At 38.2% G+C, this 15,747-nt stretch overlaps 1 protein-coding gene across 1 annotated transcript in view; it reads right to left on the bottom strand.

Annotated features, from left to right (window-relative positions):
• The window catches only part of ITPR2 (inositol 1,4,5-trisphosphate receptor type 2), a gene marked incomplete in the record, with an annotated part of 493,922 nt that overhangs the window by 374,486 nt on the left and 103,689 nt on the right, over window positions 1–15,747 (bottom strand). Inside the window, 3 exon segments of the mRNA XM_006140313.2 lie at window positions 7,896–8,056; window positions 8,543–8,642; window positions 9,943–10,094. Of these exon segments, the coding sequence (XP_006140375.2) occupies window positions 7,896–8,056; window positions 8,543–8,642; window positions 9,943–10,094 (413 nt within the window).

The raw sequence follows: 15,747 nt of genomic DNA, 5'->3' as shown, positions 1-15,747 counted from the left end.
TGCAGGTGCATATGTATATTATAGAGAGAGACCAAAAGAGAAAAACGAGCATCTTTCACAGGGTCTGGTCATACCATGATCCTCTTCCTGTAGTTCTCCAGCCCATCACATCCTGGGAATGCGTACACTCAGCCAGCATGTTTCAGGCTAACTGGGCTAAGATGGAACCACAGTTAGCAGGGGAATCTGACCTCTTGAGCAGTGTGTTACTGCTGCTCCATGGAGCTAGTCCCTAATTTGCTTTTGTTTTTTGGGAGAGGGTTTTGCTATATGGTGCATGCACTTGCCCGAAAGACAGACAGAAAGCAAGAAATCACCCCCCAGGGGTGATGGCCATGCTGCAATCCCTTCTCCTCCATTCTCCTCTCAGGATCTTGGGCATGCACACACACGCACCCAGCATGAGTTTAAGTCACCAGGTTCAGGACTCGAACCACAGTCGGCTACATGGGAGTCCAGCGACACAGTCATTATGCCAACTGCTGATCCCCTAATTTGCTTTTAATAAAAACTTTTCATGTGACTTTCTGTCATGTGCAGCAATGATGAATACTATACGCACACATACACACACACACACACACACACACACACGGGTTTTTGTGTGTGGGTGACTGTGGGCATGTGTGTGTATTTTTAAGACACAGCACACCTGAAAACATAATTAAAAGCTTTATGGATGAAGAAAAAAAAAATACAGAGATGAACAGGGATAATGTTCAACCCTCATAACAGGGACTGAAAGTACATGGCAGGAACCTGTTAATAAAATAAAGATCCAAAAGCAGGTACTGAAATCAGGCTTCTATACTTCTTTAAAGAGGCTTAAAATTTTAGCCATGTTCGGCTGTGGCTGAGTTGCGATGGGAGGAATAGAGAAAATACAGGAAAAGGACTGAACCTTGCCACCTGCAATCTCAATGACGAAAGCTTAAGCTACCACAGGACATGAGCCCTCAACCCTCAGTAACACATCTGGCTTCGGACTAGATCTGGGGAGCCAGGAGGATGAAAACATAAAGCTGATCAAGTAGATGAGTGAAGGTAGAGACAGAAAGCAAAAATCACCTACCTAAAAAGAGCCCACATATTATAATCCCAAAGCACGAGAAAAACTGATAATAAAAAAGACAGACATCATACTAAAAAATTCACTTGTTTCCAACAAAATCCAAGTAACAAAACAATTTCAAGATTTTTTTTAAGATTTTTTTTTGCCTTAGGGCATGTACACTCACAGTCCCTTTTCCTCTGTTTTCCCATAGGGATTCTGGGCACACAAACACACACATGCCAAACATATGTTTCAGGTTGTCAGGTCCAGGATTCAAACTATGGAGTCAGCCATGTCAGATCCAGTGCCTTACCCACCATACCACCTGCTAGCCCTCAAGATGACTTTTAAATGAGAATGTTTTCAGTCTTGAAAGACATATAAAATAAAATAAATGATATGCCAAAAACAGTACATATTTTAAAAGACAGATATAGATAAAAAATAGGTGGCTATGCAAAAGAACAAATAGAAATCTCGGAAATAAAAATTACAATCATTTAAGGGAACCAGCAGATGGCATACCCATGTAGTCGACCATGGTTCGAGTCCTGAACCCGGTGGCTTAAACTCATGCCAGATGCATGTGTGTGCATGCCCAAGATCCTGAGAGGAGAATGGAGGAGAAGGGATTGCAGCAAATAATAGTTTATTAAGGAAAATAAACTATTCTGCACACAGTCTTGTAACCAAAAAATGTCTCCAGATGGGTCAGCAGGTGATTTGGTTAAGAGGTTGGATTCCCACATGGCCAACCGTGGTTGGAGTTCTGGACCCAGTGGCACATGTGTATGCATACCCAAAATCTCAAAAGGAGAATGGAGGAAAAGGAATTGCGGCATTGCCATCCTCTCTGAGGATAATTCCTCACTTCTCCTCTCACTGTCTCTAATTCTCTCCAGCAAGTGTACATGCCCTATGGCATATATACATAACACACACACACACACCCATATATACATATATATAATTAGAAACTAAATTTGTCAGAAAAATTAAAAAGTAGGTGCATCTTAATTTATATAATACATTTGTCCTTATATACATATCAAATATAAAACTTTACAAATCAGAAGAATAAACTATACCTCTAGGCAATTACTACAGGAAAACTGAGAGGGAGAATATTAGTGCATAATTAAAACATGCTCAGGAACCTTTGTTCCATGAGAGAAAGAAAGAAATATGAGTAACTTCAAATTTTGTAAGAAATAATATATAGTTAAAATGTGTAGAAAGTATTTAAAGGCAATTACTAAAAAAAATAATAATACAGGAATATACGGATCAGCAGGTGGCAAGTTGCTTAAGGTGTTGAACTCCCACATGATCTATTATCATTCAATTCCTGGACCTCGTAGCTTAAAAATCACACTGGGCACATGAGTGTGCATGCCCAAAGTCCAAGAGTAAACTAGAAGGAATGGGATTTGGCGTGGCCATCCTTCCAGGGGGTGATTTCTCACTTTCCTTCTCTCTCTCTCTGTCTCTGTCTCTGTTTCTGTCTCTGTCTCTCTCAGGCAAAGAGCATGTGCCCTATGGCAAAATAACAAAAAAAAAAAAAAAAAAATACACCAGGAATATAACCTAAAGCTTCTAAAATCAATAGAGGGAAAGGTAAAATGGGATTGAAGTAGGAAGGGGGAATACCAATTTAACAAAAAGCAAGAAAGAATTAGAAGGAAAAGAAAATAAGCAAGGTGGAAGGTGGCATAGCATTGAAACGTGGCACTGGAAGCTAACCACAGGAAAAGTTCTTGGCAAAAATACATTAACTTAAAAAAAAATTTTAAACTAACATGAATCAAAATACATTACTTATCAAATGCAAAGTAGTTAAGTTGCAAATTAAAATAGATTATCACAATAGATATTTTTAAAACCCAAATCTCTGCTACTGCTGATTTTAAAAAAAAATGGAAATAAAAACCTTTTGAAAAGAGGAATTGGCAAATAGTAAAAAGTAACTGTGCTGTAACATGTGTGTATATAAAGTGTAAGGGAAAAGGATGCTGCTTTCTAGTGATATCTGACCTGGTGATCATATGTTGGGTAACCCTTCTTTTAGATCTTGAGCTTCTATCCTGGGAAACGAGAAAAATCCTTTGAGACTGAGAGTTGGAAGAAGATATGGGTAGCATCTGTGATCACCAAACATTAGCACCACATACACACATGCCCCATGGCCTCTGGCTATATACCAACAGTTCAAAAATACTGAATTAATTATATCTCTGAAATGTAGATGCTGCAGAAACCCCATATTGTTTTTGTACTACCAGAGGTAAAAACAGTGTAGAAATTCTAGCTTAGGATTGTGTATGTCACTTCCTCCAGCTCCAACATCTCTCCATTTTCCCTCTTCCCTCTTCCTCAATATGTTCCCAAAGCTATTTCATTGGTATAGCTATACAGAATAAGATTGGAAAGTTCCACTGAAAATATCTAAGGTTAAGGATCTTGGTGCTTAAGGCAGGAGCTGGGTCTCCACAGTCCATCCCTAGGGTGAGTTAAGAGGGAGCTGGGAGAGAGAGAGCAGTTGAACAACACTGGCATTTTGAGACAGATCTGCAATATTCTAACACCTTCCCTTTGACCTTTTATCATTCTTCCTGGTTTTGAGCAAAAGGGGTATCTAATAACACTTCATTCTTTATAGGGAGAGAAAAAATCAGAGTTGTCAGTTATTTTCAGAAGGAATTTTATATCGAATTCTAAAACTGAGAAAATAATACAAATGCATTCAACTCTGCCAATAAGCACCACTGTACTGACAAGACAGCTTTGAAAGAATTTTGATGGGAAATGGCTTGTCTGAGATGACTAAATTAAGATCAATAATTGCCACTTCATATTTTTCTCTTTGCTATGATGTTTTTCACTCTAAAACAGTGGGGAAAAAGTAGGGGTAATCAAAATACAAAATCTCTGTCAGTCCTAGACCACCATCTGCCTAAGGGTCATCTTGAGAGGTTAAGATTCTTTCTGCCAGTTACTGAAGAGCAACTGGCCCTGGGTCACAGCCAGCAATGGTAAAGCTCTCAGAATATTAATCTTCATTTGTCCTTTTCTTCAAGGAATATCAAATGCTTAGCAAGGGAAACTTCATTAAGCAAGGCCGAGTACATTTCCGTATTTATATGAGAGTGACAAAGACAAAGAAATTAATCCATCCAAAGAAAGAATTAATGTAAGTAAAAATTCTTTTTTTAGAATTACTCACTTAATTTCATTTACTATTATTATTATTCGATTTGGACCAGAGAGACAGAAAGAGAGAGAGAGAAAGCAAGCTGCAGGGTCTAGAACTCGAACCACAATCGGGCATGTGGGAGTCCAGTGCCTTAACCACATTCCAGCCTCATAAATAAAAATTCGTATCTGCACAACAGAACCCATTTCCTGTCATAATTTAGCTCTGATATTTAGTGATCTGCTGTTTCCAAAAGTGAGGCAGATGTTTTAGCTTCTGGCCTTTATTCCTTTCCTCCAGCAGAGCTGGAGATATGATTGAATACCTAACAGTTGTTTTCAAATGCAGGTTTGTCATGGGGAAACATAAAAACAGAGAGGAATCTGAGAAACATTTGTTTGCATATTTGTGATTTTCTAATTGATAGAGGTGGAGGGAAGCAAGTTGGATATTTTGTTCTTTTGTATTATAAGATACATATCTAACACTTTCCAAAAGATATATGTTTCATTAAAAATGCTTATAATGGGGCCAGCTGGTGTCATGGTGGTTAAGGTGCTGGACTCCCACATGGCCAACTGCAGTTTGAGTCCCAGACCTGGTGGCTTGAAACTCATGCCAGGTATGTGCGCATGCATGTGCAAAATTCTGAGAGAAAAATGGAGAAGGGATTATGGTGTGGCCATCTCCCCAAGGGGGTGATTTCTCTGTCTCTGTCTCTCCAACAAGTAAGTACATGCACCCTACAGTAAAGAAAAAAAAAAAAGCTTATAAAATGAATCTCATGAGGCTACCACTCAGAGCAGGAAATGAAACATTATGGGAATCTTTCAAACCCCTTTCTAATCATAACTCCTCTCTCCCCTATAACATCACCTGGATTTTTGTGACAATGATTTCTCAGCATTTTTAAAAGTTTTTCCAATTGCTTAACCATCCCAAACGGGATAGCTTATTTTCGCTTGTTTTCGAATTTTACAAACAGTATTACAATATATGCGCTCATTGTGTCTAAGAGTTTTCATTTGACCTAAAGTTTGTAAGATTTACCTCTGCCATTACACATAGATATAGGTCATTTATTTTCATTGCTATACTACATTCCATGGTATGAATATTCTACAAATGTAAACTTGCCGTGGAAGTTTGGATGATTTTCAGTGTGGGGCAATTTAGAACAAGGCTAAACATTCTTGAACGTGTGTCCTAGTGTAAATGAAAAAGAACTTCTTTTGGAAAGATGTTTCAGGACGTTCAGCCTAGGCGTGAAATTGGTGAGTCATGGAGTGTTTTCTTCTATAACTCTGGTGGTTATTGCCAAACCATTTTCCAAGGTGGTCAAATTAATTGTCATCTCACCAGTTGTTGAGGAGAGCTCCAAAGTATGAACGCCTGGAATACTAGTAAGTAGTTCATTCCTGTTCAAATTAAAAGCACAGGCACAGCCATAGTGGTGCACACTCGTTCACTGTGCTGCTTGGCAGGTTGAGTCCACGTGGGAGGCTGGGTTCAATTCCCAGCCTACCCTCAAAAAATGAGTGTGGTGGTGTGTGCCTATCATCTCAGCTATAGTCACTGGGAGGCTGAGGCATGAGGATCATGAGCTGGAGGCTGGGCTGGGCAGCAGAGTGGGACCATGTCTTAAAGAGCTGGGTGTGGTAGGTAGACAGTGGTGGCTACTTGGGAGGCTGAGACAGGAGGATCCAGATATAGTGACAAAACAAAAACCACACACATACAAATAAAAGGAATGTGACAGATCGCAAAGACGAGAAATAGGGTAAACGCCTGTGCTCTGGTAGGAAAGCATGTGTATTTTAAGCCACACACGATTGAATCTTCTACTTATTAACCATGTAACCTTACCCAGTTTGCTTAATCTCTCAATTTTCTTTATATAAAATGTGAATATTATTTCAGGGCTATTTGAAGGATTCAATACAATGTATTTACAGTGACTAAAATAGATGCTGACATACATTAGGAATACAATCATTAAGCTATCAATATCATTCTTTTTCTAATTTATTTCCAAAACCAGAGTTTTGGAATCAAGGATCCAGAGCCAGCAGGTGGTGTAGCAGCTACTGCACTAGACTCTCACATGGCAATTGCAGTTTGAGTCCCAATCCTGCTGGCTTGAAAATCATACCAGGCATGTGTGTGTGCATGCCCAGAATCCCAGGAGGAGAATCGAGGATAAGGGATTGTGGTGTGGCCGTCATCTGTGTGTGTGTGTGTGTGTGTGTGTGTGTGTGTGTGTGTGTGTATGTGGCAGGTGAGGGATTTCTCACTTTCTCTCTTCCTCCCTCCCCCCCCCTCTCTCTATCTCTCTCTCTCTCTCTCTCTCTCTCTCTCTCTGCCCCATGGAAAAAACCTCAGGGCAGGGGGAGATCAAGGATGCAACTTCTCTGATTGATTTGCAAAGACAAAGAGTTACCCACCACAGTTTTTTTTTTCTGGTACTATATATTTGGTTTGTAGTACCAGGGCTGAGAAATATGTGTTGAATAAATAATATCAGAAAAACAAAACTTCCTTCAGGGGACCAGCAGCTAGCGTAATGGTTATGTCGCTGGACTCCCATGTAGTCAACCGTGGTTCAAGTCCCAGACCTGGTGGCTTAAACTCAGGCCGGAGGCATGTGCGTGTGTGCCCAAGATCCCAACAGAATGGAGGAGATGGGTTTGTGGCATGGTCATCCCCCCTGGAGGGGGGGGTGATTTCTCGCTTTCTCTCTCTCTCTGTCTTTCTGACAAGCACACACACCCTATAGCAAAAATCTCTCAAAAAAAAAAAAAAAAAAAAAAAAAACTTTCTTTCCTTCCTTTACTTCCTCTAGAACTCTAAATCCAAATATCAAATCAAGTACAGTGAAAGGTATTATGGGGCTGACCCAGCAGTTAAGGTTAAAGGAGCTATATCCCACATGGCCGCCTGTGTGGGTCAAACCCTAGCCTCAACAGTTTCAAAAAAACACACTGAGTACAAGTGAGTGTGTACCCAAAAATCCCAACAGGATAAAGTAATGGAGGAAAATGGATTGTGGTATGACCATGCCCCATTAGGTAGGGGTGCTTCCTCCCCACACCCTGGTAAACATATGTGGTCCTGGCAAAAAAGAAAAAAGGCATTTAAAAGGAAATGTCAGAGAATAACTAAAAACAACTTTTTTTAAAAAAATTTGACAGAAAGCTTGACAGAGAAACCAAGAAGAAGATAAGAAAGCACTCCTCAAAAAGGCTTGGTTACAATGCAATCCCTTTTCCTTCATTTCTCCATCCTGTTGAGATTTGGGGCACTCATGCACATGTGGCCTATGTGCTTTTCATGTGGCAGGGTATGGGGCTTGAACTGCCTAGCTAGCCATGTGGAATCTGTCTCCATCAGGCCACAGGCCAGCCCAAAGCAACTACTTCAAAGCTAAGCTAAAAATGGGAAAAGTCAATATCAACCAGATTTTAATTTCACCATTTCCATTCATTCACCATGATCAAGAGGAATCAAGTTCAACCTCATCCAGAAGCCAGTATACTGCTCTCAAGAATGTTCTAACTCTTCCCTTAAAGTTATCCATTCACTTGAGGGTTACTGTAAGAACTGACAATTGACTCTTCATGATTAGCAGTCATATAAGAAGTTACCAACCTCCTTTCATTCTGTGTAATTGTGCCATTTTCCAGTTTTTTAACTGTGGTTGCTAACACTTTATTCGCATCATTGGCAAAGTCCAAGTCTCGGACCTCAGAGAGTGGGACAGACACAATGGCAAATGCTTCTTTATCTTCTTTAGTTTGGCATGTTCCAATCTGAAATGCATTTTTCCATTAAGATTAATTAAAATAAATCAATAAATATTCTTTGAAAACTAACACATCTCAGTATGGCTGAAGAAACACAAGGCCAGAATAGATAATCCAAATATAAAAGTCCCCACATTTATCATCTACTTTAGAAGTCTGTAGGATACAGAGATTTTCTGTGCCCATTTCCCCCCATGTTCCCAAAGCCCCAGTGGAAATGTATTCTTTTCACAGTAGTCTTTGCTTCAGTTTCAATGGAGTAGAGAAAATAAACTCCTGGAACCTTCTCTTTTCACATGTTATGCTCACTCTTTTTGGTGTCTGGCTGCAACCTCCTGAACCGTTTTAGTCTCTCCACTTAGTTCAGCTACCTAAGCAACTGAAATGAATCACAATAATCTCTAATATTGGTGAAGATGAATTAAAAGAAAATATCAGTCATGATTTAATCATATTCACACAGCCATTAGCTACTTTTTTGGCAACATTTACCTTCAACATAACAGGCCTCTCTTCATCTGTGTCAATGGGTATACTAGTACTAGTTACCCATGTATTTGTGCATAAGTGTCTTAACCGAACATATGAGTTCCTAAAAGCAAAGCAATATAAAAAGCAGATTATTAAAATTAGCACACTTACGTATTGCCATATTTAACAGGTTCATATACAACATGAAATTAATATGTGTGTGTGTGTGTGTGTGTATCTTAGACTCATAATTGACTCAAGATCTATCTGGTTCAAGGGAAAATTCTGAATTACAGACTATTTGGAAACATGCTGTATTTTACCTAGGCCAGTGGCACCAGTATTACCTGGAAACTTGTTAGAAAAGCAAAGTCTACATTGCAGAATCGAAAAACCACTCTGCATCCCATAAATGTTATATGTCGGTTAAAAATTATAATTAAAAAAGAAATGCAAATTCTCAAACCTTATCTCAGTCCATTGAATCAGAAACTCTTGAGAATGGGCCCAACATGAGATATTTAACAGGGCTGTCCAGGCAATTCTGATGCACGTTGAAGTGAAAACACTGCCCAAGTAGCCAACTTGGTTAACACTGCCACCTGACTGTAGTCCTCTTTATAATTTAACCACTGCACATGTAAGTGTAGATGGTCAATCCTCCACAACTGTGAATTTTCCTGCTCACTAACATCTGTTTGTTACCCCAAAACCAATACAATGGTGCTTCTGTGGTCATTCAAGGACATACACAGAATGGCAAAACTTTTTAGTCACCCTGTTGTTGCCAAATAGGTAGCTGCAGTGGAACAAAGAGTCAGTCTTCTGGTCTCAGTGCTCATCCTGTAAACAAGTGTCCTTTTGGAGGTCTATTTGGTATCAAGTTTTCCACATTTTTGTGCTTTTTGTTGTTGACTTTGATGTTTAAAATGGCCCCAAATAGTGCTGAAGTGTTGTCTCATGGTCCTAACCCCAAAAAGGCACTATGTCTAGCATGCAATCAACGTTCAGTAAATACTCCTTGAATGAATGACTGAATAAACAAACAAATGGATGAATGGATGGATGAAATAGAAAACCTAACATAATGAAAATAAATGTGAAAGTTTGAATAGAATTGCTTTTGGATCATTTTTCACCTTAATAATTTAAGGCCATACAATAAGAATAATAAGAATAAAAATTCTTTGTGGATTTTTCAGGATGTCTTTGGTCCTACATATTTTAATTATCTGTAAGAGTAAAACAAACTATGTTAATCTATTCACTAAAGAACAAAAGAGGCACAATGTTTTACATCTTCTTCACTTGGGCTCGCTCCCTTTATAATGCAAATATTATACAAACATTATGATTTTCATTCTTTACTGGTAAAATTATTCAAAGAAACATATTTTAACTTTAATTTTTTTTTTTTTTACCTTGGTACCAGACAGTCAGCTCTCTGTAGAGTTGTGGCATCCAGTTCAAAAAGGGATGCAATGTCATTTCCGTGTGGGACTGAGACCAAAGTGTACATGATCTTCTCCCCTGCCTGGCGTTTTTTCTTTGAAGTTGGAAGGTCTCCATCTCTCTGTAGAGGAAGTACAAGGTTACTTACTTTTATCATGTTTCTTACTAAATGCTCCAATTAAGCAGGAAATAAGGCTTAAATTTGCATGTCATTTTTTTCATTGCATTATAGAAGTGTCTATTTCACATCAACCAGAAAGCACTGCTCGGGCCTGGTGGCTTCTGAGGTAATTATCATCAACAATGATAAGTCACACAGTCCTGGGGTAGGGTGACTTGACCTGGGCATATCACTAGGGCACTAAGTCACAACAGACATTGTCCCTGCCCTTGTTCCCTTAAACCTATTCACAAAGGCATAATTTTGACTATTCCACATATGAAACAAGTGAAGAAAAGGAAATTGTGTACTGAATAATCTAGATTTCAGAGTAAGCATGTAGTGTAAGAGTCCAAGTCTAATTCCTAAAACACAATTTGGACATTAACCTGGAGAAGACGATCAACAGCAACATTCCTATTCAGTTCATTGGCTTGTTCCATTAAATCCAAGAACACGTTATAATTGCATCAAAAATAAAATAAAAGGATATTTTCACACACACAGAAGCCAAAGCAATAATGTGAAACTTAGTCCAATATTTCCAGCACACCCAACCACTTTAAGCAGACAACACAAGATTAATGATTACGTATTTTTACTTGACCTTCTCCAAGTCTCAAGGCTGCATGAAAAATTGAATATACAAGAAACCAAAACACAATATAGCAAATTCAATAGAAGCTTGGGAATTAAGTAGATAAATACAGTTACTTACACACATTAAACCTAGTGAAATTTTAAATTGAGAGACTACCATAGTAGCATTACAGAAATGTGAATGGAAGTGGAGGGAAAGGATGCTCGAAAGGAAAAGGAAAGCAGTGTATACCCATTGATGAGCGTTTATTTCATGTCTGCTGCGACAACAAGATATTACAATTGAGACCAGCAGCTGGCGTAATGGCTATGTTGCTGGACTCCCATGTAGTCAACCACAGTTTGAGTCCCAGACCCGGTGGCTTAAAACTCATGCCGGATGCATGTGCATGCGTGCCCAAGATCCCGAGAGGAGAACAGAGGAGAAGGGATTGCGGCATGGCCATGCCCCCTGGGGGGATGATTTCTCGCTTTCTGTCTCTCTCTGTCTGGCGAGCGCACGTGCCCTATAGCAAAAAAACACTCTCCAAAAAAAAAAAAAAAAAGATATTACAATTGACCATTCCAAAACATTCTGTGGAGTCCTATCCCTCCAAGATAGTGAATATCATTCTTGGATCAGAAAAACCTTTGTGGTTTTGCTTCTGGTTTCTTCTAGAAATGGTACACAAATTGCTAGCCTGCTAAGCTATGCACATGAGGAAAGAAAAGTCACGGCTCCTAAACAGAAGCAGAATTGTTAGCTGCTAAATCCCGCGTAGCACAGCGGCAACCTGGTAGCTCTTAGCATCTATGATTTACAGGTCTTCCACAGAAACAAAAATTCAGAGTTCAGTGAAGGCAGGGGTTCGGCCAACTCTCCCCAAGTGATTTGACTCTCATAACAACTGTCTCTAACCTATGACTATGTGACACTGAAATCTGTTTATTAATCAGAAAAAAAAAAACAGAAAAAGGCATACTTAACATACTGCACATTGTAAGAGACTGTGGATACATAGGAAATCAGAAAACATAGGAATAATAATCTACTTCTGAACTCACGCCTGGCTTCTCACAATACCAAAGCTGCTCCCTTGGTTGTTCTTGCTAATCGTAACAACAAAAATTTGAAGATGAGAAGGATAAGCAGTATCATTTCTATTAAACAAAGAAATGAGCACAGTTACTCAAAGATATAAAATAAAGAAGGGGAGGAAAAAAGAAAAGGAAAAACAAGGAATAGAGAAAGAAGGCAAGAAGGGAAAGGAAAGATAAGAAAAAGGAAGGACAGTGGTGGAGAGGAGAGAGGGAAGAGGTGGGGAGAAGGGAGGGAGAAAAATGAAGTGTGTAGAGGTAGCGAATAAAGTCTTAACCCTAAATTCAACTGACTCATGCCTAAGATACCTCCACAAATCTTCTGAAAAAAATGCCTTCGATCACGAGACTCGCTTTCATAGTGATTTTCACTGAGGCCATGAAAGTCTCAGAAGTGAAAAGAAAGATGTATGAAGGGCAAAATACCTTCTCGTCCTGCAAGAAGATCTAAATGTATTTAATAAACCCAAGTTATCTGTCTAGGGGCCGGCAGGTGGCATGGTGGTTGGGGATGCTGGACTCCTGCATGACTGACCACAGTCTGGATATCAGAATTGGTAGCTTGCTTTCTCACTTTCTCTCTCTCTCATTCTCTCTCTCTCACTCTTGCTCTTGCTCTGTCCTTCTTTGGTCAAATTAAAATTAAAAAATAAGTAAATAAATAAATAAAGTCAAATAAAATAATTCTAAAAAAAATAAAGAAATAAGAGTTATCTGTCTAGACAAGTGAGTAGGGGAAACAGCTGCCCAGGTAGCCTACTAGCTTAGGATCATGGAACCTCAAGCTTGTGAAGGGTCTTTAGAGATCATCTTTGAGCAATGAAGACTTCTCAAATAAATCTCTGAAAGCCACTAGTCAAGTGAAATTCTATTACTTGGAATGTATTCTTAGTGTTATAGATATTTTTGGGTTTAATTATTCCTTAACAAATTTAGATAGCTTTTTGTATGGTCTTTGTTTATTTCTTGCATTTCAGTTCTCACAATCAGTTGGGAGCAAGATCCTAAAAGAAAGAGAACTATTTGGAATGGGCAAATAGGAATAAGAGGAAAGTAAAAGGACATGAGTACAGTAGATTGCAAGAAAAACAGGAGTGTGAAAGAAAAAGAGCCAATTGCCCAGTTTTAAAAACAATTTCTAAACTATATGTAGGTATGTAAGAACTGAGTACTATGGCTTACACATTATTAACCCATTTTACAGATGAACAGAGGATTCAGAGGCCAAATACACATAATTATCATGTGGCAGAGGTAAGAATAAAATCTAGTTCTAGATGATTCCATAGCTCTTACTCTTCACTAGTATGCTACAGAGAGACCATAACTACTAAGAAGCTTCCACAAAACCATAAGCTAACAACCTAAAAAAGATAAATATAACCAAATCTACATGTTTGGCTTTCTCTATTTTGTGACCACTTATTACTAAAGTATTTTATATAATAAATACCAAGAATAATCTAGGACCAGATGACTTCAAGGCTTAATTCTAATAAATATTCAAAGAACTAATACCAACTAGAAGCAGAAAGTATACTCTCAAACTCATTTATGAAGCCAGTGTCATCCTGATGCCAAAATCAGACAAAAATACAAGGAAAGAAAACTACAGGTTCTGATGAATCCAGATGCAAAATTCTCAATTAAATATTAGCAAACCAAATTTAACAAAACATCAAAAAGATTCTACACTATTTGACCAAGTGGGAATCATGCCTAGATGCAAGATTTATTTAAATATATGCAAAACAACCAATGTAATATACCATATTAACAAAACAAAAGATAAAAATCCACATGATCAAGGGGGACCAGCAGATGGCATAACGATTACGTCACAGGACTCTCATGTAGTCGACCAGGGTTAGAGTCCCAGACCTGGCAGCTTAAAATTCACTCTGGGTATGTGTGTGTGCATGCCCAAAATCCCAAGAGAAGAATAGAGGAGAAGGGACTACATCATGGCCAAACCCCTGGAGCGTCACTCCAGTGAGCACACATGCCCTGTATCAAAAATCTCTCTTAAAAAAATATATTATCTCAACAAAAATACAAAAAGCATTTGACAAAATTCAGCATCCTATCATGATAAGAATTTTCAATAACAATTATCAGTATAGAAGGAAATTTGTTCAACAAAATAAAGGTCATTAATGAAAATCACACAACGGATATCATCCTCCATGGGGGGGGGGGGTCCTGAATGCTTTTCCTTAAAGATCTGGTATATGGCAAGAGTGATTAATCTTACTACTTCTGTTTAAGACAGCAACTAAATGTATTAGCAAGAGCAATCAGACAAGAAAAAAAAGTAAAAAGAATCAAAGCAGAAAGGAAGAAGTAAAATTATCCTTTTTGCAGGTGGCATGACTCTATATGTAGAAAAACTTAGTGACTCCATTAAAAAAACTGTAGAACTAATAAATAAATTCAGTAAATTTGTGGAATACAAAATCAACAAACAATAACCAAGTGCACTTTTATTTTTTTAAGAGTTTTTTAATAGGGTATGTGCACTCTCTCCAGAGAGAAACAGCAGCAGAGAGAGAAAGAAAGTGAAAACCCACCCCTTGGGGGGATGACTACTGCACAATCCTTCTTTTCTATTCTCCTCCAAGGACTCTTGGCACACACACACACACACACGTTCCCAGTGTGTCCCTGAAGCCACCAGGTCCAGAACCCAAACTGTGCAATCTTCCATGTAGGACTCAGTCACCTAATTACCATTCCACCAGCTATCCCCAAGAACATATGTTTATGCTAAGAATGATCTATCTGAAGAAGAAATTAAGAAGACAATCCCATATATAACAACATCAAAAAGAATAATATACTGACAAATAAATTAAATCAAAGATATGAAAAACCTGTACAATAAAAACTATAAAACTCTGATAAAAAAATGAAAAAGATACAAATAGATCAAACAATATCCCATGTTCATAGACTTTGAACAGTTAATATTGCTAAAATGTTCATACTACCCAAAGCAATATACAGATTCAGTGAAATCAAAATCAAAATACCAATGGCATTTTCCACAGAAATAAATTAAAAAAAAGACCTCCAACAAAATTTGTATGGAATCACAGAAAACCCTAGGTAGCCAAAGCAATCTCGAGAAAATAAAAACAAAATTAGAGTCATCACATTTCTTGTTTTCAAATTATATCACAAAGCAGTATGATACAAATCTGTATGATACTAACATAAAAACAGGCCAATGGGGGGAAAAAAGAGAGAACCTAGAAATAAATTCAAGAATAGTCAACCAATATTGACAAGGCCACCCAGAAGGCCCAGTAAGAAATGATAGTCTCTTCAATAAATGATGTTAGAAAAACTGGATATTCACAGGCAAAAGAACCCTTATACTATACACAAAAATCAACTCAACATAAATTAAAATGTTTCTAATCTATGATACTGGAAAACTCCTATAAGAAAATATAAGGGGTAAACTCCTTGATATTGGTGTGGCAAAGATATTTTTTTATTATCTCACCAAAAGTACAAGCCACAAAGCAAAAACAAACACACGAACTACATCAAACTGAAAAAAAAAAATCTCTGCACAGCAGGGGAGACACTCAACAAAATAAAAAGGTAGCCAATGAACTGGGAGAAAATATTTACAAACTATATGTCAGATAAGGAGTCAATAACCAAAATAGAGAAGAAGCCACGGGCCTTCAGAACAAGGTTCCACATGGCTACTGTGAACTAGATTTTTAAGGGAATAAAGATTTTCTACTAATAATTCAGCCTCCAACAAACGAGCTAGCGGCAGAAGAAGCCACGGGCCTTCAGAACAAGGTTCCACATGGCTACTGTGAACTAGATTTTTAAGGGAATGAAGATTTTCTACTAATAATTCAGCCTCCAACAAACGAGCTAGCGGCAGAAGAAGCCACGGGCCTTCAGAACAAGG

The sequence above is a fragment of the Tupaia chinensis genome, unplaced genomic scaffold (genome assembly GCF_000334495.1).
Source record: "Tupaia chinensis unplaced genomic scaffold, TupChi_1.0 Scaffold000028_1, whole genome shotgun sequence".
Taxonomy (NCBI): domain Eukaryota; kingdom Metazoa; phylum Chordata; class Mammalia; order Scandentia; family Tupaiidae; genus Tupaia; species Tupaia belangeri.
The sequence above is the reverse complement of the archived record's forward strand: the minus strand, read 5'-3'. Positions and strand labels throughout refer to the sequence as shown.